This window comes from Barbatula barbatula, assembly GCF_947034865.1.
Source record: "Barbatula barbatula genome assembly, chromosome: 12".
NCBI lineage: Eukaryota > Metazoa > Chordata > Actinopteri > Cypriniformes > Nemacheilidae > Barbatula > Barbatula barbatula.
The window spans coordinates 10,643,364-10,668,053 of NC_136775.1; the positions used below are offsets into that span (position 1 = coordinate 10,643,364).

The following is a 24,690-nucleotide window of genomic DNA, read 5'->3' on the forward strand; positions in this document are numbered from 1 at the left end:
CCAGCAGCCCCATACATCATCATCTTCGGTGGTCTCGCGCTGGCTCGGCAGCGTCCACCAGCAGCCACCGCTGCCTCACAACGATAGCGTCGACGGGACAGGGCCGTCACACAACGCGTTATTTATCTACAGCAGGATGTGATTCGCCAATACCGCAATACTTTATAAAAATGGAGACCATAAGTTGCGAATTGGTGAGTATATGATAACGTTTTTTCCTTTAGCTCTTGCGGTATACATGGCTAACCGCTGTTAGCTTGTTAGGCTAACGGCGTTGAACGTGTTGCAAGTAGGGTAGTTATTTCGTTTGGTATGAATTAATAGATGCAAAATGACATTATACAGGGTTTCATTGTTATGAAACATTGGAATTACCATGTCGTCCAAAATGTATTTACAGTCAGCTAAATAATATGATGTCAGTGCAGCAAACCGTTAGCTGAGCCTTGTGTTGTTGTTATGGTAATGGCAGCTAAATTCAAGCGCAACCACTGGATGTAATAGAAAGAAAAAAGCTTTGGATCTCCAAATGGTTTTAAAATATCCTTTGGATGTTCGTTGGTGTCACATTTGTTTTCTTTTTTCATTCATTATTAGAAGGGCTGTCCGATTTGCGGTAAATATTTCTGATTCTGTTGTATGTTTTCAGTGACAGCTCATCTAATTAAAGCTTTTTTTAATGAGTTTGTTTATAAATATTAATATAAAATTCCCAAAGACTGAAACAAAAGGCAAAAAGTGGACATAGCTTTTATTTGACTGCAGAAAACAAGGTAGGCCTAACCATTAGTTCTCTTTTCCCCCTGAAAATCATGTACCAAGCCTACTTTACACTAGTTAAATATTCTTTAACATTCAAACTTGTCTGGTAGGTTTTTTATTTAATAAACAAATTATAGTTTCTTCTAGAGCAACCCAGCAGAATGTTTTTAATGTCAGCATGTCTCAAAACAGAAAGCATTCAGACAGCACTCTGATTCAAACAATATGCTTTTGTTCCTATAATTTACACATTCATACATACTGTATTTACATACTGTACCTACATCAACAATGTTTTGCTAATAGCAGTAAGTGAATGATCATGACAGAAATAATGTACTGTAAAGTATTTTAACTGTGAGCAGCGTGCAGGTGAAATTATTTAGAATTTATTGGCTATAATAAATCATCCTAAAATGTATTATCGGCTGATATCAATAACATAAAAAGTATCAATGTATCGGCCGATACCAATATGGCCGGTAATTGATCGTTTCTCCCTTGTATGTTTTGCCTCAATCTAAATGAAAAATAATAAATTATACAACACAAGAAGAACACAATAACTGTCTGTCAAACCACCGCTGTCTAGAGCGTTAAAAATCACTCTAGCCGCACTGCCAACATTGCTGTAGAAAGATTTGTGGTTATCTGACATATGTGGTCGGAACCAAAGTGCTGCATTCTCTGGCATTCTCTCAAGCGGTGGACTTCCATGTTCCGATTGGTTGCCGCCGGACCTTGTCATAGCTCATTACCATAAAGTTGACATGATTTCAACTCTCCTCGACACTCTCTTTGGCCAAGACACACCGTGCCGCTGCTGGCTGCCAGCTCACAATGAAAAAGAATGACTTCTGGCCACTTTGACACTCGACGGTGGCGGTGTGAACGCACAGTAACAAGTACTTTGAATGGTCGTTCATTGATCAGTTTCCAAAAATTTCATGTGTATTTTATGTTTTTTTCTTTAGGTCTCCCAACTGTGAGCAAGTTAAGCTTTCAACTGCTCCAGTATCTTTTTTCTCAATTTGCCAAGTGTGGGTGATAGAGAGGATGAGTTCTTGCATCCCAACTCTCCTGCTGGCTGTCCTGGTGCTTCTGATACCTGCAGCCCGGGCAGGGGACTGTAAGGGGCACAGGCACATACTGAAAGGTGTCCCTGGATATGTTACAGATGGCCCAGGAAACTACTCTGTCAATGGGAACTGCGAGTGGCTTATAAAGGGTTGGTGTCAGAAACTGCAGGGTGTAGTGAAGACTTGCGAAAGAATTAGTTATTAGCATACAGTAGAAATGTCTGTTTTCTTCAGAGTGTGTTTGGAAATTAACTTTAGACTAATTAATTAGTTTATATTTTTAGGATTTCCTGTAGTAAATTGAGAGCTCGAGAATATTTTCTGCATTGTCTTTTAATCATACTCATTTTATAATGTCTAATTGTTAGAGTGAACAGTTTATCTAAATGACCATGTAAAATCTTAAAGGAATAGTTCACACAAGAATAAAAGCTCTGTCATCGTGTTCAAAACCTGTATGTTACTCTTTCTTCTCTGGAACCGGAAGACAATATCTGTATCAATGTCTCTTAGGTTTTCAATCCAAACAATGGTAGTCAATGGAGGCCAGTGTTCTTCAAATCATATCGTTTTTTTTTACAGAAGAAACAGTAATATACAGGTTTCGAACAACATAAAGGGGATTCAATAATATATATATATATATATATTTGTTTTAGGTGAACTGTCCTTTTAGTCCTCTTTTATCTTTCAACCCCAATATTATGCCTTTTTTCCTTTCAACGAGTGCAATCTCATATTTTGCTGCTTTTCTGAATGTTTATGGCTATGTAATATGGGCAAGCACTTAATTATTTCCTTTTATTTGTAATGTTACCTTCTTTGTCTCATTCAGCTCCTAGCAGAAACCATCGCATTGTGCTCAACTTTACATTTATGGAAACAGAGTGCACCTATGACTATCTATTTGTCTATGATGGAGATTCCTACCAGAGCCCCTTATTGGCAAGTTTAAGTGGCAAAACCTTACCACAACCAATAGAGGCCAAGTCTGGGAAGGTGAGCCACCACATATCAAATTAATGTGTTTAACATGTCTTTTCTCAACTGTTGCCTTTTATGTTGCTCAAATGTTCTGAAGAAAGGGTGATAGTAGGTAGTTTCCATTTATGTCACTGTGTGTTTATTTTATTAGATTGTGAATCATTAGAAAGTAAGTCAAAGCTAGACTGCTTTCTTTCTTTTTTTAGACAAAGCTAGGTTATTGATGGGATATTGTCCGACTCTTTCTTCACATTCACTCCGTTCGCCCACATTCATTATATTTTCTTAATCTTTCTGCTCTTTGTATTTGCAAGATGCTGCTCCATCTCTTCAGTGATGCAAACTACAACCTGCTGGGCTTCAATGCCACCTACACATTTACAGTTTGTCCTGGAGACTGTGGTGGTCATGGGCGGTGTGACGTAGCCACTGCCCGCTGTCAGTGCCATCAGGGCTGGGGGGGTATGGACTGCAATACCCCTCTATGTTCCCAAGTCTGCACCCAACACGAGCATGGTCGCTGTGATAAAGTAAGTGATTTTTTCCGTAGACAAGTAATACACGGACGTGGAAAAAATTACGAGACCACTCCAGGTTTATTTAATCAGCATTTCTAGATATTGTGGCCATTCCAGTCCAGTGTTTGTTGAATTTCAACAAAATCAAACAGCAGGAGTGACAAAAAGTCATCTAACAGCAACGTGAAAGACTGGCAGCAGGACAAGACACATGAAAACCTTGATAAAAAGGTTATCAACTTTTCCTAAATACATGTACAAACATTACTGTTGTATTTTTTTCGGAAAAAATATAGAGCATCTTTTCTGTTATCTTGACCTGTTTTTCCAGTTTTAATTTTCTGCAAATAATAACAATATTTCAATGTGAAATTTGGGAGAAATATTGTTAGTAGAAGGAAACAAAAATAATATGTTTACCTAAACGCATACTTACTTAAATGGTCTCTTAATTTTTTCCATGGCTGTATATTTTGGGGTTTGAACGTGCTACCTTATGTGTTCCCTTTCTCAATAACAGAGGGGAGAGCGTTGTATCTGCAGCCCAGGCTTTGTGGGGCAGATCTGTCAGTTGGGTCTTCATGACAATAGCGGGGCAGGGCAATGGTGGGAGGTGAGCCAAGGTGACGTCCAGGTTGCCGCCCGAACAGCCTCTGCTGGGGTGTACCTTCCTTCCACTGGAGCTATGTACATGTTCGGAGGTAAATGTAATGCAGATGTAAGACACCCCTCTTATAATTTGAGATGTGGGTTGCACACATGTCCAGGTTCTTTATTTCAGCACTTTCACTTTATCTTTTTTTCAGGGTTTGATCTGAATAGAGCACTGGGGGACCTTGTTACATACAATTTTTCGACTAATTATTGGGAACAGACATCACATTCCTATAGCCCAGTGAGCTCATTTTTCTCTTATTTCTAGTTATTATATAATTGTAGTTATATATTTGGATTTTATGGATCTCTTAAATTATATTTCTCTGGTATCAGGCTGCTCGTCATTCCCATACAGCAGTTGAATGGCAAGGCAACATGGTCATCTATGGCGGTGAGCTTGCTGACCACTCATTGGCTAGTGATGTCTGGCTCTACCGTGCACAGCAAGATGAATGGCAGCAGTTGGGACAATCAAACGCTCCAGGGGCTCCCAGGCTGGCAAATCATGCAGCAGCGATTGTTGATAATTATATGTACATTTTTGGGGGTGAGTAAACTTCTGCTGGACATCAAAGGGATCAGATTATCAGCGTTGTCAGGACATACCCAATCTCTTCATAAATGATGATTGCTTTTCTACTCTTCCTGTTTGTTTATTATTGGTTTATTCTTTCAGGGCGGACAGAAGAGGACATGTTCTCATCATCTCTGTACAGGTTTCGGTTGTGGGATGACGTCTGGGAGACTGTTCAACCTACTGGTGGGAAACCACCTGCCACTGCAGGGCACAGCATGGTCTACCATGCCCTTTCCAAAACTCTGCTGGTGTACGGCGGACACAGACCTACTACTGCTAGGTATAACAGTACTACATACTATTTTAATACACATTTTTTAAATCTTTTGTAGACACATACGTAGACTAACAGCTACATTTTGAGCTCATGAGGTACTGTAAAAATGTAAATTTAATGCTTTGAGTCGTACAACCAGTAGTGAAACCCTCTGTGATCTATCGTAATTTAAAAACTTTAACATATTATTTTCAATAAAAGTAGGCTGATTTTCCCTATAAGATACAGTGGGGCAAAAAAGTATTTAGTCAGCCACCATTTGTGCAAGTTCTCCCACTTAAAAAGATGAGAGAGGCCTGTCATTTTCATCATAGGTACACTTCAATTATGTGAAAATCACATTGTCTGATATTTAAAGAATTTATTTGCAAATTATGGTGGAAAATAAGTATTTGGTCACCTACAAGAAAGAAAGATTTCTGGCTCTCACAGACCTGTAACTTCTTCTTTAAGAGGCGCCTCTGTCCTCCACTCGTTACCTGTATTAATGACACCTGTTTTAACTCGTTATCAGTATAAAAGACACCTGTCCACAACCTCAAACAGTCAGACTTCAAACTCTACTATGGCCAAGACCAAAGAGCTGTCAAAGGACACCAGAAACTAAATTGTAGACCTGCACCAGGCTGGTAAGACTGAATCTGCAATAGGTTAGCAGCCTGGTGTGAAGAACTCAACTGTGGGAGCAATTATTAGAAAATGGAAGACATACAGGACCACTGATGATCTCCCTCGATCTGGGGCTCTACGCAAGATCTCACCCCGTGGGGTCAAAATGATCACAAGAACGGTGAGCAAAAATCTCAGAACCACACGGGAGACCTAGTGAATGACCTGCAGAGAGCTGGGACCAAAGTAACAAATTTGGATTTGGATGATCCAGAAGAGGATTGGGAGAATGTCATATGGTCAGATGAAACCAAAATATAACTTTTGTGTAAAAACTCAACTTGTCGTGTTTGGAGGAGAAAGCATCCGAAGAACACCATACCTACTGTGAAGCATGGGGGTTGAAACATCACGCTTTGGGGCTGTTTTTCTGCAAAGGGACCAGGACGACTGATCCATGTAAAGAAAAGAATGAATGGGGCCATGTATCATGAGATTTTGAGTAAAAACCTACTTCCATCAGCAAGGGCATTGAAGATGAAACGTGGCTGGGTCTTTCAGCATGACAATGATCCCAAACACACCGCCTGGGCAACGAAGGAGTGGCTTCGTAAAAAGCATTTCAAGATCCTGGACTGGCCTAGCCAGTCTCCAGATCGCAACCCCATAGAAAATCTGTGGAGGGAGTTGAAAATCTGTGTTGCCCAGCGACAGCCCCAAAACATCATTGCTCTAGAGGAGATCTGCATGGAGGAATAGGCCAAACTGCCAGCAACAGTTAGTAAAAACGTTGTGGAGACTTACAGAAAACGTTTGACCTCTGTCATTGCCAACAAAGGGTATATAACAAAATATTGAGATGAACTTTTGTTATTGACCAAATACTTATTTTCCACAATAATTTGCAAATAAATTCTTTAAAAATCAGACAATGTCTCTAATAGTTGAAGTGTACCTATGATGAAAATTACAAGCCTCTCGCATCTTTTTAAGTGGGAGAACTTGCACAATTGGTGGCTGACTAAATACTTTTTTGCCCCACTGTATGTATGTTTGACTTCCTGGATCAATGCGGACTCTATCGATGTGAGATTTCTAAGTCTCTCTTGTAATTAAAAATGACAGAGCCGTCGCAGTTCTGAGATGTCGTATGCGCAGTCTGCGCATTCTGCAAGAAGTCGAACGTGTGCTTACATCATGGGACTTCAATTAGGATACTGCTGACAGTACAGTAAATCAATGGGAGAGATTTATTTTGAGTGACAATAAAACCGACCAATCATATCATCTTTCTAAACTGGAGTGCTTTGTTTTTTGCTAACTTTCCGCCATCTGCGGAAGAAGCACCCGAGGTTGGTTCACCAACCGCCATAAAACTTAAAAAGAAGAAGAAATGCGGAAAATGTCATTCAAAATAGCATGTGGAAAAAAAAGAGAAAAGCAGATAAACCCTGTTCAAAACAGAAGACTTTATTATCAAAATAATTTGATAATCAAATTGTAAATTATTTATGATTTATTAGGCCTCTCAAGGCTCCAGACAAACTTTTTTTTACTGTGAGCACTGTAGCCCCTGACTGAAATTCTTAGGAGTGCAAGCAAATATTTAGGGGCACACCTTAAATCAGCCATCAATGCAATTATTCAATTATTTTCCCCGAAATAACTGCATTACTGATACTGACAAGTTAAGGCTAAAATACACTACAAGACTTTTGCTCAGATTTTGCTCAGATTTACAGTCTGGACTTGTTCCAGAAAGTCTGTGCCAGCCTGCAGATTTGATCAGTTAGTGTGTTTCTATCTGAAACTTTAAAAAGTCTGCAAGTGTATGATGTCTATTTAAAAAAAATCTGTTCAGACTTTAAAAGTCTTTTTTTAGTTTTTTCCAGCCATTACGTGATGATCGTACATTTGGATTTGCTTATTTAAAAAGAGGCAGGGTCTACAGAAAAGCTTTGTTTTTGATTGACTATCACAAACAGCCTGCAATAGTGGCAGGTCGCGTTCTACTCGTCTTTCCATTTTTACTAGAAGAAATTCCAAATTTGCAAGTCACTCATGCATGATTACTTGAAAAAAAAAAACTCTCCCTGGTTGACGTGTGGGCAGGCTCTTTCTTCTCACTCCGGCGGGTTGACGCGTGGGCGTGCTTTTGTGGGAGAATTGTCCAATAAGGGACTATGAAACGTTGTTACAAAACAGATTTTCATGTTGGAAAAAATATTTCCGAAACCTATATGAATCCTGGGGGAGTGTTTCGAGCACAGAAATACTACGTCATACGTCCAACTCGTTTTTTGACAAATTGACCATGTCAAGCACGAGAAACCAGCACGTTTAACATCGTAAAGAAGTCAGAATGCATGAAACACTGTGGCACCCCACCTTTAACACTCCATGTTTTATTGTCTCCACCAGGTTCAGCGTGCGTGTCAACTCGACTGATGCATTCCATGTGGAGAAACGATTCTGGACTTCCTTCCGCTCCCGTTTTCCTGCCAGCGGCCCGAGGGAGAGAGCATTCCACTCTGCCACCGTCATCGGCAACTACATGGTGGTTTATGGTAAATGCCGATTACCTTCGAGATAGCACTACATCATACCTTAAAGTGTCTGTGGTTTTGTGAATGGAATGTAAAATGTTTAAACTGTTATTCATGTGGGTACTAAGGAATCATTCAGTGTTATATGAGGTGAGAGAGTAATGTTTATAAATCCTGTTTGTCTCTTAGGAGGGAATGTGCATATTCATTACACAGAAGAGAAGTGCTACGATGAGGAGATCTTTTTCTATCATTTGGGTTGCCATCAGTGGGTGTCTGTTGGAGAAAACCTAAGTCATCGTAAGTGTATGGTATTCGAGAGAGAGGAAGTCTGTTGAATACCGAATGGTATTGGTCTCCTGGAGAATATATGGCGAATTTAAGCTTTTTAAGTTTTCAACTCTAGAGCTTTATGTAATGTTTTCTTGCTTTAGATCGTTTTTATTAGGAAATCATGGAAAATGTATTGCTTTATAACCAGCATGAGTTTGTAAGATTACAGATCAGCGGTAACAGAGATGAGACAGACATAAATTGGCTTTTTTTGTGCTTCAAGTTGATTCCTTCTGTGCTCCTGTAGGAGGTGCTTCAGTAAGGGGCCGATATTCCCACGTTGCCACTGTTATGGATGGACGTGTGCTGCTTGTTGCTGGGGGTTACAGTGGAGTTGCCCGTAGTGACATTGTTGCATATAAAGTTCCACTGTTTGTAAGCAGCGACCCAGGAGACAGGGTATATACTGTAGATTATATTTTCTTTAGTATTTGTACACTTGTACTGGGACATACTTAGTATATCTGTTTGTGTGTGGTTTTGTGTTTCTGTCTATCAGGACACTGTATGCGCTGAAGCTCCAGATGAAAGCTTGTGCCTCAAGAACCCAGAGTGCAGTTGGTGTGAGGGCCGTTGCCGGGAGTACCAGCCCACCAATCCGGTAACACTTCCTTTCCACTTTCGATAATTATTTTGATGGATCTACCTCAGATTGTTAAATTATTTCTTATTTCTGTTTTTGTGTGTGTTTGTGCAGTGTGGCAGCACCGGATGTCTGGGTCTGGCTCGTTTCCTGTCAGACTGCCAGGCGTGTCTGGTCTTTAGCGGTGTGCCAAACTCTCTGCCGCGTGTTTCTGGAGAATTCGGATGGTGTGTGCAGAATGACTCCTGTTTGCCCGTCTCAGGTAAAAAGAGAGGGAACAGAAGCACACTACATTAGTTACTGTAACTGTAACAAAGATTTGAATGTGCTTCCACACATCACTCAGTAAATCTTTATTTCTAGACACTTTTATAAAGTCTGTGAAATATTTTTTTACTGAGTGCAGTGTTTTTGTAGATCCTGTTTGGCAGTCATTTTGTGATAGTATAGGTTTTGTCAAGTGACCTAAATGTACACAGTTCATAGTTTTTTGGCATATTGTGAGTAAATATTGTACATTTGACCCCTGGCAGAGCGCAGTGCATGCCGCGTGGACCAGATCTCTGGGGCGTACGGCTGGTGGGGGGAGCGCACGCGTTTCCTCACCTCCCTCCCCTACTGTCGCACCGAGAACTATGTCCCGGGACTGCACCTGCTCACCTTCCAGCATCCACGCAATCAGTCACAACCTGACAAGGTATGACAGGCTCTTTCCTGACCTTGCGCTCTCTTCTCTGTTATGATCTGAGCCTCTGTGTTTTTAACTTCCTGTGCTTCTCACTTTTATTGAAATAATTTTTTGCTTTCGTTTATTTATTTCTCACCTTTTTTAAACAGTCATTGCAATAATCTCATTTCTACTCATCTGCCACCATCCTACCTTTCTCTCTTTGTTTTTCTCTTCGTCTGTTATTTGTGGATGTCTCTCTATATTACACTCACATATTTGTCTTCGTGTAGGTGTCCATCTTGCGAAGTACATCCATCATCCTCAATCCCTCTACAGAGATGGATGTGACCCTACAGTTTCGGGGTTTTATTCATCCCTTATGGGGTTCTCCTCCTCCTGCATCACCAACACAGGAAACTGTTGCCATGTGGGCCAGAATTCAGAAGCTCCACTTTACTGCGCAAATGGCTGCTGTACCCAACTCTCTTCAACTGGTACAGAAAAGTTTAGAAAAGTCATTTTTAGAAAAATGAAAGCTATGTATATAATGCTTGATTGTGAGTGTGTTGTAAATGAATCTCTTTTATGCAGACGGATGTGCTTGGACAGTGGTCAGCTCAGGAGGAGAAGGACATTCGTATGCTATCTCGGCCAGATGGTTCTCGTCTGTTCCAGAATCTTACAAGAGGAAACTGGTACCTAATTCAAGCAGAGGGATACCTGAATAACTCGGCGTCAGGACAGACTAGTGAGATGGCTCTTACCTGGAACCGAACAGCTCTACCTGGCGGCAGTGTAAGTGTATATAAACAAACAGAGCAACTTGAAGACTTCCAATATTTTTTCAGCCTCATAAATTGTTACCTCCATTCACAACATTGTTTAGGAGATCTCCTTCCTGTTCCTCGAACCGTTCCGCTCCAATTCGTGTTCAGAATACCGCTCTTGCTCGGCCTGTCTGTCTGATCAGTCCTGCGGCTGGTGTCCCACCATGAACTTGTGTTTTCTGCGCTCTGAGGTAAACCAGCAGCCTTGCATAGACCCACAGGGAGATGAACGCCACCTACTGCTCAACCCACAGCATTGCACACTGTGTGAGGAGTACAGGGACTGTGCCGCGTGCACTCAGGTACTACATCCACATCAATACGCCTCAGGGACTGTTTTGATTTTAGACTCTTTTGATCCATAGGAGCAACGTGCAGTCAGACATCCAACCTTGGTTTGCTGTAAGGCTACAGTGGGGTTTCTGTTGTGTTTGTGAATGCTTTCAGGACTCCTACTGTGAGTGGCAGATCAACTCCAGCAAGAAGGGAGATTATTTGTGCAGTCGCCGTGGGAGACTGGAGGGCTCCATCCGGGAACCGGGAGGGTGTCCTAAAGTTTGCAACCAGTGAGTCTGAAGTGATAAACTTGCCTGTGAAGTATTTGTTTGGTTTATGCAATATCTGATGACGGTGAAGGACTCCCAACAGGGTATTGACTGGTTCTGTTTTCATCATCCATACTCTCTCTATTTTTCTGTCTGAAATAGGAGGATGACATGTGGAGAATGTTTGTCTAACTCTAGTCAGTGTGCATGGTGTGAATCTGCTCGGACCTGTTTCTACTTTGCTGCCTATCTTACAAAGTTTCCGTATGGCGAATGCAGGGATTGGTATGACAGGTAAAAAAAATGAAATTGACACACAGTGGTCACCTGTAGTGCTTTGTTACAGAAGCCCTAGGCCGCAAGGTAAAGAAAATCTTGCCTAATTGTTTTTACTCTTCCAACATTTTTTTATTTCCAAATTTACATTTCATTTTATCTATTTTTGTTTTATCAATTTTCCCATTTTTTCCTTTAAAAGTTTGTGAGAGAATTTCTTTTTGGAGAATTTTTTAAGATAATAAAAAATTAGGATGTCATAATGCATTATTGTATCATTATCAACTTAGATGTCATAATATTTAGCAATGCAATAGTGCATTATGATCTATTGCGACGTCATAGTCGATTTTGACCTTATAATCCATTATTATGTCATTGTAGATTATGACCTAATAATTCATTGTCATATTTTTTATTCTGTTCATAAAAAATGTTCTTAAAAAAAATTGATAAAAAAAGATGAATAATTATTTTGAAGATAATTATTTTTGGAAGAGATAAGTAAGACCTAGGCTACATTTGGGAATGTAAGGGGAAAAAATCTTCAAAACCTTTTCAACAACGCGGTTCAGGGCTTTCATACTTTATAATACACCACAATAAAAAATTCTTAATTGTTAAGAAGAACAATTTAAACACTGACTACAGTATATAAATCACAACTTTATTTGCCTGGAATCACTCTTATTTAAAAATCTTCCTCTCATCTCCGCTCTCTCCAGTGTTCACTCTGTTCCTCAGTGTAAGCAGTGCACCTCTCTAACCACCTGTTCAGAATGTCTTCAGACATTTCAGTGCGGCTGGTGCGGAGACTACAACAACCCCACCATCGGCAGGTAGGAGAGACAAACGTGTATTTGTCAAAACACAAAAATGCCCAGTTTCCTATAAGATCCAGTGATAACTTCTCATCTCTTTGTGATTTTCTTGCCCGTCTGGTTTCTCTCAGGTGTTTGAGGGGTGACTGGGGTGGAATGGATGACCCCTCTGCAATTAACTGCAGCATGGCTGTAGCTGAAGTGAAAGCCAGCAGGTGAGAATAAATTAATAACTTAAAGTGGCAGTCCGGAAGATTGGCTTTGTCAGCATCTCAGTTTGTAATTGCTACTGCAAGTGATATGTCACGTGTGGCCTGGACAGTGAACCGGTGAGAATCGTCACTGTACATCAGTAGTGTGTAATAAACATAACAGATAACAATGCAGATTATATAACACGAAACAAATAAGAACATAAACAGACCCAAATAGAGCAAACCTGCCGTTTTTTCCGGCAGTCGTTTTGTTATTTCTCATGGAAACTCCTGTAACGTGAACCGGACAGAAGATCCCCGGACGCGACCGCGGGTCTCAAATGGCGACAGTTACGGTCATATATCATTCTACACCACACAACTATATATACATAAACTATACGCAACGCCTTGCCATCATGACAAAGACAGAAAGAACAACCGATGAAACTGTGTACCCGTCTGAACACCACAAGTGCGCTACGGTTTTTGTGTTATCTATTGAAATATTAAAATGTCTTACGTTGAGAAGATATAAATCCATGTCTGCCAATATTATTTCTTGTTTTCTCATGAGTCCAATCACATTCCCCTTTTCTTTGTAAACTCTCATCAGTTCGTATTTCTTGGTTTTCACAACTGGTGAGTCCTCAGATGTCAGCGCAGCGCTGCTTGGCGTTTAAAAGTAAAAGTACTTAACGGCGCCATACTAAAAGTTTCCAAGAAAAAATGTCTGTGTACAATGCTACCCCTGTCACCCGCAGCAACCACATTCGGGGTAGCAGCCGCCAGCCAGATCCTCTTCGTTCTGTTCACGAATGTGACGAAATGACGCATAGTCGAAAGACACCAAATAAGGATTTCCGGAAAAGTTAACCCGACAGGGAAAATTACAAACCATTATTACAAGCTTTCCGTGGTGAATCCAGCAAGGGTAGTGAAACAGTTTTAAACACCGTTCTTCTCGTGTACGCATATTTGGTTTTAGTTGATTTTTACTCAAAATAATTTACAGACTGCCACTTTAAGGATTATTATTGTAGACTAAGAATGTGTCATAAACACTAATTTAATCTGTCCCCTTACTCTGGATCATCAGCCCTGAGCCCCAAACTCTGTCACCCCCACGGCTGATGGAGCTTGAGATGGAAATGGAGTTGGAACTAGAACTGCTGGAAGGGACGGAGGGAGATGGAGACGCCGTTTGGTCCTACCCATCATGTCCTGATGTGGAGGAGTGTCGTCTGGGCTTGCATACCTGTCACCCCTCCGCAACCTGCGTCAACACCCCAACCTCTTACGAGTGTCATTGTGAGAGAGGCTTCACAGGAGATGGGGTGCACCATTGCAACCAGACGTGAGACTTTACTTTCTGTCACAGTATTTCCAGAGGGTATTTGTGTTCTGTGCTAAAATGTGTTTCTCTTACGTAGATGTTATAATGAGTGCCGTCAGGGCCGTTGCAGTGGAAGTCCCCGGTTCGAGTGTGAGTGTTCTTTAGGTTGGACCTCAGACCCTGCCACTCTGGTTCTTAGCGGGGTGGAGTGTGATGTTGACTGCGGATGTAATTTCCACAGCACCTGTATTACAGCTCCAGGGATCTGTGACCAGTGCCAGGGTAAAGAACCCTCCTCTTGCATGTTTTATTAAGCTGGATTTTCTAGACTTTTTAGAGTCTGTGGAAGTGTTATGTGTGTGCATGTACATTTGATTTATGTGTATGCTGGGTTAAAGTGTGTATTTGTCTAATCACCCCGTCCAGTTTTACAGTCAACGGTATACACTAATGAAAAGCAGAGAAACAGTAAACAATCTGCCTTTAGCTTCTATATGATCTTTTGATTTTCTACAGTGCTTGTTTTGTAAAGTATTTTGTTGAATGTTTTCTTCTTCAGACTGGACTACAGGGCCGCACTGTGAGCACTGCAGGCCGGGTAGTTTTGGTTCTGCTTTGGCAGGCGGTGAAGGTTGCATTCCCTGTAAGTGTAATGGCCATGGTGACCCTCTCCAAGGTTACTGCCATAACCAAACAGGCCAGTGTTACTGCACCCATCACACTCAAGGCCCACACTGTGGAACCTGCCTGCCTGGCTACTATGGAGACCCCCAGTACGTCAAACTCAGAATGAGCTCTGTTAAGCTATAAGCAGGTTTCAATTGATAAACAGACCTAAGCCTTCTGATTGGATTGATGATTGTTTTTCTCAACGTGCATAGGAACAACGGCACATGTTTCAGACAGTGTCAGGGTCGATCCGTTTTGCTCTCATCTTCTTCTTCTGCACCCATGTCGCTCTCCTCCTCTCTGGGCTGGCATGGAGCAATCGGTGGTCATGGTGGGCTCTCTCATTGCCTGTGGGTCCTCTCTGTATCTCAGGATTTGGCACCATGTTTGCCAGGGCAGTCTTGCCCACCTGTTGCCCTAACCTGGCATCCAGATTCACACACACAGTGTACAGTGAGTAGAGGATTTATAAAAAATAATTGATTACTCTAATAAAAGAGAAAAATACAAGGTAAAATGTGTGACCTGAACATATATTTTCTGTGTCTGGCAGAACTCTTACGTTTATGTGTTTGATGGCCTGCCTCGGTTCCTCAGCAACGGTGTTGTGCACTCCGACCACAACCTTATCGGAGCATTCTGCGGCACAACAAGAATGCAGCCACTCACGGTTGAGGCTACATCAGGTACTTGACCAAAACATTTATTACAAACAAGGTGTGGAACAGAACCATTACGTTTTCTGTCACCTAGATGGGACAAATCTATACAATATTTTGATGATATATTAGTTTATTACTTCTCCTTCAGGGGTTATATCGGTGTACTTTGAAGCAAATGTTACCTCGGGACGTGCTCAGGGTTTTAATGCCTCATTCTGGGTGAAGCGATGTGGAAATGGAAGTTCTGGAGAGGGTGTAGTCACCTCATCCGAGTGCCAGGCAGGAGCTCAGTGTGTTAATGGACTCTGTCAATGCCCTCATGGTTTTGGGGGTCCTCAATGTGACCGACCTGTCTGTCCGGGAAATTGTGGAGCAGAGGAAGGACGAGGCACCTGCAACATGGTGTGTGAATATCTTATTGATGCTCATTGTATTGTTCAGGTTCATGAAAAGGATGCTCAGACTTGTCCCAGATTTAACCTCAACTTATGCATCTGCATGCAGACTCTTGGCCTGTGCGTGTGTACAGAAGGCTGGGCTGGATCTGACTGTTCTTCAATCTCAGACTCAGATAGCCTGATCTGGGAAACATTGCTCGACACTCAGCTCTCTGCTGTAAGTTTTTAATTCAAGACTGTAGAAGAATCTCTTTGTTCTTCATATGTTATTTCATACTTGAGTTTGATCAGTTTTTTTCCTCCTACAGAATAAGGCACACAGGTTTCTTAAGAGGATGGGTCACTCCCTGGTATCTGCACCACAGGGCACTCTTTGGATGTATGGAGGCCTGTCACTCTCAGAGGGCATCCTGGGAAACATACACAGGTATAGTTCTGTGTATTCTAATCGACTTGAATGAGAATGGGACATCAATTAGAATAGCCAAAAGTACTTCTTTATTTCTATGTTGATTGTTTTATAGGTTAAAACTGGTTTTGTTCAAAGGAGTAGTTCACTTCAAAATAAGCCCCTATTTGACTTTCCATAGTAATTTTAATTCCTATTATGGAAAGTCAGTGGGGGCTTATTTTGAGGTGAATTACTCCTTTTATAATTGTTGTTTTCTCTTATAACTGTTCCAGATATTCTGTGGCTGAACGACGCTGGACTCAAATGTTGACCAGTTCATTGGAGGAAGGTTCAATGCCTCTGCCCCGGTACCATCATGCCTCTGCTCTGGTGTTCAGTCATGACCCGTTTTCTGGCTCCCAAGCAGTCTCTCACAGTTTGATGTTCGTAGTGGGTGGGGTCACAAAGAAAGGTGTTGCAAATGACACATGGTGTCTGAACCTCAGCAGTCTGATGTGGAAGCAGTATAAGGTATTTATATGCTAAAAACACTACCTTACAGTGCTTCTTTCTTCTTGATCTGTATTGTCCATGTTAAAAGTAGTTAACATTTCTGACCTGTATTCTAAGAGCTCAGTGCTGCCCCCTGTGGCCGGTCACACTTTAACAGTCCGAAGAGGCTCAACTGTTTTGCTGATCGGCGGTTACTCTCCAGAGAATGGTTTTAACCATCATTTGCTGGAGTTCAGCCCTCAGTCTGGCAACTGGACCGTAGCCCAACAGACTGGCACGCCCCCTACTGGTAGAGATAGACCACTACATTTGAATGTCACTGAAGATGTTTTCTGTACTATAGTTCAGTTTTTTTATTCTTTGTTTTAAGGTCTCTATGGACACTCAGCAGTGTATCATGAGCAAACTGATGCTGTGTATGTGTTTGGTGGTTACCGTTTCCACGTTGAAGCTGTAGAACCATCTGGAGAACTCTACAGTCTTTATTACCCTAACCTTACTTGGTCCTTACTGGTGCCCTCTCAGGGAAACAAGGTAAATGCAAAAGAATGATGATCAGACAGTTTCTACAGAATATTGTTTTTGCATTGAGGTGCATTAAACATCTTAAAAATAAGCTTAAGAACATGCAGAACCAATGCTATTGTCCTTCTGCTCTCTCTCCAGCCTCTCTCTCGGTTCTTCCATGCGGCGGCCTTAGTAAAGGACACCATGGTGATTGTTGGAGGTAGGACTGGAGAGGAAGATTACAGCAATGTAGTTTCTCTCTACCAGATCAACTGTAACACATGGATACAACCAGGTAAAAGTTACACATATCTAAATACATATGTTAGCAATGTTTTTGTTTCTCTTCTTATGACCACTTCTTCCTTTTCTGTAGTATCCTCAGTGGGTGAACCTGTCAACCGCTCCGTTTCCTTGGCAATGACTGGGTGGGGTGGTCGACTGTTCATGTCTGGGGGTTTTAATGGCGTGACGCTGGGGCGGCTGTTGACTCTTTCCCTGCCCTCTGACCCGTGTGTCCTGCTACCCACACCTGAGGCCTGTAATAGTAGCACAGGCAGCTGCGTGTGGTGCAGGGGCACCTGTGCTTCATCAGACACTGCAGAAAGGTATTACAGAAAACAGATGATTAAAGCAGATTTCAAACTTCTTACACAGTAGGCAAATGTGCATTCAAGACGTTCCCTCTCATGTTATCATTTTTTCCTAGGTTGGGTTGTACTATTGGTCAGTCCCCCTGCTCTCCTACTCCTCGTTCCCCAGACCAATGTCGCAGACTCAAGACGTGCAGCGAGTGTCTGGCCCGCCACCCAAAAACATTTTCTATCCCTGTGCAGGTAATACCATCATCCCATGATTAAAAGTACTCCTTTACTGTAGAATGAAGTATATTCTCAAATGTTTTTCATTATCCTAAAAACCTTTTGATCTGAAACTTTTTGTACACTTATATGTGACCCTGGAAAATAAAGCCAGTCTTATGGGTCAATTCCCATAATTGAGCTTACAACTGATGTATGTGTTGTTATGATAGGACCATTTCTGGCGGAGATACAACAGTTTAGAACTCTGAAATCTAAGGGTGCAAAAAATGTAAATACTGAGAAAATTGCCTTTGAAGTTATTAATCAGAGGCAACGTGGCAGGCTATCCACTCACAAAAATACAGTTCTTATAGATTACGGTAGGACATTTACAAAATATCCAAGTTAGTGGTCTGTTTTTTTCCCAGCCTGCTCTGCAATGTAAGTGGTGCACAAACTGTCCTGAGGGAGCTTGTATCAGCAGCTCAGTGAGCTGCACATCAGAGCATGACTGCAGGATAAACCAGAGAGAGATCTTTCTGTCTAGTAACTGTACTGAGACCAGCTGCGAGGCTTCTGACTGCCCCAAATGCACAGCCTCAGGAAAGTGCATGTGGACGCGCCAGTTCAAACGTACAGGTAATAACAAGCACACGCCGAGCCTGTGGACTGTTTATTGTGACTTAACCAAACTGATACTGCACAAGAAACATGAAACATCTTATCTTCAGAGTTCTGGTTTATTTTTCCATTGTCCAGGTGAGACCAGACGCATCCTAAGCGTGAACCCAACGTACGACTGGACGTGTTTTAGCTACGCTTTGCTTAACGTTTCTCCCATGCAAGTGGAGTCCTCTCCACCTATGCCTTGCCCTGAACCGTGTCATGAAATCCGAAGTTGCAGTCAGTGTCTGAGCTCTCGTGGCTCTGATGGTGGTTGGCAGCGCTGTGTATGGAGCATGGCACTGCAGCAGGTAATTTCAAACGTTGGTTAATATAAACAAGGTTAATTTGTAGCTTCCGCCAAACAAGAAATGTTACTTTATTGTTCTTTCTGATTTTCTTTCAGTGCATGAGTCCATCCTTTGTTCCATTGAGCTGTGAGGCGGGTCAGTGCGGCCGTTTGCTCTCAGATGAAGATTCGTGTTCTCCCCAGTGCTCCCAGCTCACTCAGTGCGCCCAGTGCATTTCCAGGCCACAGTGCGGCTGGTGCGCTGCCCGTGGTGGTAATGGAGCAGGGCGCTGTCTCCAGGGAGGACTGAATGGTATGATTTACTCCTGTTGTCTTTCCTGAAGTAATTGAGACGCCAGAGCGCTGCATGGAATTACAGCTTAAACATAAAGTGTTGTGTGTATTTGGCATGTTGGTTGTCTGACAGAAAAACAAGAAATACCAAAAAACTAAAATAAGTCTTCAACGTGTAATTGCTTTTGCAGGTGTGAGTGAAGCTCTGTGCCCACAGTGGAACAGTAGCTGGTCTTTCTTGCACTGCCCAGAGGAAGATGAGTGTGCCAATGCCCACCACCACTGTAATGTCACTCAGGACTGTCACGATCTGCCCGATGGCTACCACTGCACCTGCAGACAGGGCTATGTACTCAGCAGGTATATTTCATAATCTACATTTTATTCTTATTATAGTTAATATATTTGTTGAGTTAAAGCATGTTCTGTCTTTCACAGCATATCGGGTCAGTGTGAGCCTGTGTGTGCACAGGGATGTGTTAACGGGACCTGCGTGTCTCCAGGAGTGTGTCAGTGTCACTTCGGGTTTGTTGGGGAAAACTGCTCCTCTCAGTGCCGCTGTAACAAACACAGCAACTGTAAAAGCATCTCTCAGCTGGACACCTGTTTGGAGTGCAAGAATAACACAAAGGTAAAAACATAATAAAGCAGCTGAAATTTGAAGTTTGAAAAAAATATAAAATTTAAGCTCTTCTATTCTATTCTTAGGGTCAGCACTGTGAAAAGTGTAAACCCTTATTTGTAGGCTCAGCGGTGGGAGGCGGGATGTGTCGGCCCTGCCGTGAGTTCTGCAGAGGGAACAGCGACATCTGTTTGTCCAAAGAGGAGCACCGGATGGCAATGGAAAATCCAAAAGACTATCCATTGGACCGTTACTTTGTAAGTAATCCAAACATTACTGCATTCGGATTATGAATGCCTACTGCAAGGTTTAACTCCTGTGAATATTTCTGCCTTTTAAGATTGAACAGTGGGCTACAGAAGGCCCGACTGAGGACAATGCTGTGTGTGTTACCTGTCAGAACAATAGTGTGGGAGATAAGTGTGAGAGCTGCCTGAGTGGATACTTTCTGCTGCAAGGGAAGTGTGAAAAGTGAGTGCACCAAGACTTTTGAAATGAAAAATATGCATAAAGAAGTTTAGCATTTGTCTCATGAGTCACTTTTCCATTTTTTGTCGGTAGATGTCAGTGTAATGGCCATGCAGACACCTGTAATGAACACGATGGCACAGGCTGTCCCTGCCAGAACAACACAGAGACTTCGTCCTGTCTGACCAACCCACAGAGTGACCGCAAGGACTGTTACAGGCAACAGGTAACGGCCAATCCTTTACAATCTCAGGTGATTTATTATTACACTAATATGATCATAAGATCATGTATCAGTTGAATGAGGAAATATTTTATGGAAAAAAAATGCTTCATTTGTCAACTATTATTAAAGGAACAGTTCACCCAAAAAGGTAAAAGCTGTACCAAAATGCACTGATACCAAAGACCAGTACCTCATGTGACAGAACTGACTGAAATTTGTTGTGAAATTTGCTTTGAAAGTTTGTGCACATAAAATTATACAATTTTTCATAATGTGATGAAGGTGGAGTTTGTTTGTAATTATGAAGCTTACTGTGTTGTGAAAAGGAACAGCCATCGTTATCTGTGAGTAACAGAAAAAATATTGGTACTTGTAATCTTTCTTTAAAAAAGGGTATCGGTGCATCCCTAATATCAACCCAATTTGAACCCAATACTTTTTGTGACCAAATTCAATAAGTCTTTAAGAGCTTTCTACTTGTTTTATTTTATGAGCCATGTATTAATCATATTATTAATATTATCCTCTATTTCTTCCTGCTGCTCTTTTACAGTGTGCAAAATGCAAAGATTCATTCAACGGTAATCCAGTGAATGGCCGCCAATGTTACCGGCAGTTCAATGTGGACAGCGAATGCTGCTTCGACCCCACATCACAGGTCAACTGCTTCCACGAGCCCAACATCCGCAATCTGCTCAGGGGTCGCACTGTGTTCTTTTCAGCCCAGCCCAAGTTTACCAACGTGGATATTCGTGTCACCATTGACGTCACTTTTGGGGAAGTTGAGGTTTACGTGTCTAACTCACATGACACTTTTATTGTGGAGATAAACCGCCGAACCGGTTTCCATACCATCAAGATTGAGGACGAGGCAAACTCTGCAACTGCTGCACGGGGAGAAAAGGATTTACCTCTTGCCCCACCGTCACCCATGAAGATGTTCCCAAACTCTTCTGCACCCTTAGTTGGCACGCCGCAGTCGGGAAAGTCACAAGGTACCGAACGTGAGGTGCGGGAAGAACGAACCGAAGGTCTCATAACATACATCACGGTGTGCAAGCCACAGACGGTGTTGATTGTACGTGGCGTACGGGACCGCGTAGTCATTACATTCCCACATGAAGTGCACTCGCTCAAGTCCAGCCGTTTCTACATTGCGCTGCGTGGCGTGGGCACAGACACTCATAACGGCGAGTCTCAAGGCCTCCTCTTCCTACGACAGGACCAGGCCCACATCGACCTCTTCGTCTTCTTCTCTGTCTTTTTTTCCTGTTTCTTCCTCTTTCTGTCCGTCTGCGTGCTGCTCTGGAAGGTCAAGCAGTTCCTAGACTTCCGCCGCGAGCAGCGGCGCCACATTCAGGAGATGACCAAGATGGCCTCTCGTCCATTTGCCAAACTCACCATCTACTTAGAACCCGAAGAGCTGCAGCTGGTTTACTTGCCTTCCGCCGGAGGGGGTAGTGCCGTGTCCCTGGCCCACATCAGGACAGGCAAACTCGGGGGTATGGTGATGGGCCAAAGAGGACGACCCGGCGCTCTGCCCTTCAAGCAGGACCCTGGCACAGGCACCGCCACTCACCACCAACACCATCTTGCTCTTAGCGGAGGCAACAATGGGCAACACCTTCCACTACACTACTTGAATGCTCACCATTACGCTCCCAGTTCCACCACCAACCCGACAACGCATCACCACCACCATCATCCGTCCTCACACGGCAGCTACCAGCATTTCTGCCGTTCCGATCCCTTCCTTTCCCAACTCATGGGCTTTTCGTACTCGTCCTTCAAAGTTGGCCCAATCACGCTGGAGCCCACTGATGATGGAATGGCTGGGGTGGCTACCGTGCTCATCCAGCTGCCAGGTGGCATTCTTGCACCCAACCGAGCCTGCTTAGGTTCGGCGCTCGTCACTCTACGACAGAACTTGCAAGAGTATTGCGGACATGGTGGAGTGGGCGCGCATGCTGGTGCTGGGGGTGGGCGGAAAGGCTTGCTGGGTCACCAGCATTTAACCACCATGGCCATGTAAAGAATGAAGGGAGATGGCAGAGATAGGATGGAAATATAAACGTGGCACAAAAAAACTGCAAGAAAGAAAGCTTGAATCATGGGGAGATGTTTCGTTTGAGGAAAATATTTCCTAAATGGAAAGTGCAGAAATATTAAGTTAATTTTATTAGTGGGGGCTACAAAAGATGTATTTATTACAGGGGAAGGATGAGGTGACTAAAGGGAAATGTGATAACATTTGTACATGAACTGTAATTATTAGGTGTTGTTTACTTGTTTTTGTTTATCACTATTCATATAAAGCTTCATATTGTCTCAAGGCAGCAACCTTTATGCAATGCACTACTCGCATCTCCAGCTTTATTGCTGAATCCTACTTGCGTCCGACATACACTACTGAAGTCAACAGTTGAGGACGATGACTGTGGCACGACATATCAACCAGTGAAAATGTTGTCTTTGCAGCTGAACCAAAATGTGCTTTTTATCTTCATGAGACAATCTGAGCTGCCATCTTAACCAAGATACAATGCAACATCTCCGCTTGAATGTGCAAAACATGATTGAAGGGCAAGTAGTTATAAAAAGCCTCATTGTATTGCTTTCATCAGCTGTTTTTTTGTCATGTACTTGATGATTGAATGGTGATGCTTCTTGTAATATAGCAAAATGGAATTTAGTCAATAGGTAAATTTCATGGTGAGCCATTTGCTTATTTTTATACATATTCAGACTAAAGATTCATGTTAGACTTTGTCAATTGGCGGTTTATTGTTAATAGTCCTTTATGTTGGCATTTATGCCTTTATTCACTTTGCCTTGAGCAGATATTTGTATAATTGTGACTTAATCTTCACACATTTGGAGATTCTGTTTTATTTAGGAAAATGAGGATTATATCGTATTGAGTTTAGGTCATATACTGTCCAATAAGCTGATTACTGAACCCATATTGAATTCAAACCCTGCACTACATTAGTTCTACCAACTGTTGAATACTTTTTATTTCTATTTTGTAGGACAATGGGCTAAACCTACAGAATGTATCTTAAACTATGTGCCAGTTGTTTGGCTGTCTCTTTTGGAACAATATTTAACTCCTGATGATCAATGAAATGGATTGCTTGATTTAGGTTGCTGCAGCGTTCTCATTCCTATTTTCATGATGGATCATGGTTAGCCAAATATCTATTAAACAAAAAGTGCAATGAAAGTTTTATGCATAGTATGTATGTATTATGCTCCTGGTGAGATGATATTAAGTAATGAAATTAAGAGGAGAAACACTGAAAACACTATAACAAGCCTTTTATCTGTATTGTGTTTTGGAGTTTGTCACAGTATTAGCATTTCTATGGAGTTTCTGTTAATTTGTCATTTGTTTGTTTTGAGGAGGGACTGTTGTAAAGTTATTTGACTGGTATTTGTGTAGTCAAAGTTTCTTTATTTGAGAATTAAAGCCCTGGTTTATCATAAGATATTATCGAAAGTGTTCATTTGACATTTCAGTTATTTAATGTAAATAATATTTGTGAAGCTTAAGAGGAAAAGCCATATATTTGTTCTGGGGTACACTCCAGAGATTAGGGTAAACCTGAAAATTGGTAAACGTTTCACATAGAACCACAACAAATGTTTGTGAAGTAATCTAAGCATTAGACCAAAATGGATTTGGGTGTTTATGTATGGAAAAGAAAGAATTGTCTTAATTCTCTTCAGACAGTTGCAAATGCTATTACATTTTTAAGTACTGAGATTGATGATGATGATGATTCAGTCCATAATAAAATATCATCCATTACTGCTTACCAGGTGAACTTGTATTGTATTGGTTTATTTTTGTACTTGATAACATTTTCTGGGACTGTGCTGTTAATATGGTTGTATACTTTTTTGTTAATTGACAGACATTAAAATATGAAATATTATAATATTGAGATTTACGTAACAAGATCAATAAGTCAACATAAACCTGTGGAAAAAGTTAAGGGAACAATTCAAAATTTCTTTTCAAATCATAATTTCTAGATGTATTGTAGCCATTGTTTTCAACAAAATCAAACTCGGGAGGGACATATAGTCATTCAACAGCCATGTTTAAAACCGACAGCATGACAAGACAAATGAAAACTGATAAAAATCATCGAGGTTATCACACAAAAAATTATTTTTGAACTTTTGCTAAATGCAAAAATATGACTGCTGTATTGCTTAAAAGTGAACATGAACTTGCTTTCCTTGCAGTTTATGAGGTCTTAAAATATACAGAGCACCTTTTCCGTTATTTTGACTAGTTTCATTTTATTCAAGTGAAAGCAAAAATTTACAATATTTTATATGCATTTGTGGAGAAATATTGTGAGTAGTTCACAAAATGAACATGATCATTTACCTAAACACCTATAAAAAGGTCAATTTAAAATCAGAAAAGCAGTGTCTGAAATGGTCTCTTAAAAATATACATTTCAAATTGTTTTAGACATGTTAAATATTAAGTGCATATTAGTGTAATTCTATGTAGCTTGATGTTCTGAAATTCTGAAGTGATCAGGACTTTGTAACAAAAACTTTAACACAA

General features: G+C 41.5%; 1 protein-coding gene across 1 annotated transcript; it reads left to right on the plus strand.

The window, feature by feature from the left end:
* The first annotated feature begins 59 nt into the window (after nt 1-59).
* On the plus strand, nt 60-23,927 carry megf8 (multiple EGF-like-domains 8). Its single transcript, XM_079469950.1, has 44 exons — nt 60-194; nt 1,737-1,990; nt 2,677-2,840; nt 3,140-3,355; nt 3,864-4,044; nt 4,150-4,238; nt 4,334-4,547; nt 4,677-4,857; nt 7,885-8,030; nt 8,199-8,309; nt 8,590-8,741; nt 8,842-8,943; nt 9,040-9,187; nt 9,459-9,622; nt 9,886-10,089; nt 10,187-10,390; nt 10,482-10,724; nt 10,870-10,988; nt 11,130-11,261; nt 11,969-12,082; nt 12,196-12,279; nt 13,358-13,615; nt 13,692-13,876; nt 14,154-14,367; nt 14,476-14,716; nt 14,817-14,949; nt 15,074-15,327; nt 15,430-15,540; nt 15,632-15,750; nt 16,008-16,245; nt 16,345-16,516; nt 16,598-16,761; nt 16,894-17,029; nt 17,111-17,342; nt 17,444-17,570; nt 17,966-18,176; nt 18,297-18,511; nt 18,607-18,802; nt 18,975-19,143; nt 19,222-19,414; nt 19,492-19,662; nt 19,746-19,876; nt 19,967-20,099; nt 20,653-23,927. The coding sequence occupies exons 2-44, from the start codon at nt 1,819-1,821 to the stop codon at nt 22,129-22,131; spliced, it is 8,622 nt and encodes a 2,873-aa protein (XP_079326076.1). The 5' UTR covers nt 60-194; nt 1,737-1,818; the 3' UTR covers nt 22,132-23,927.
* The last annotated feature ends 763 nt before the right edge of the window (nt 23,928-24,690 follow it).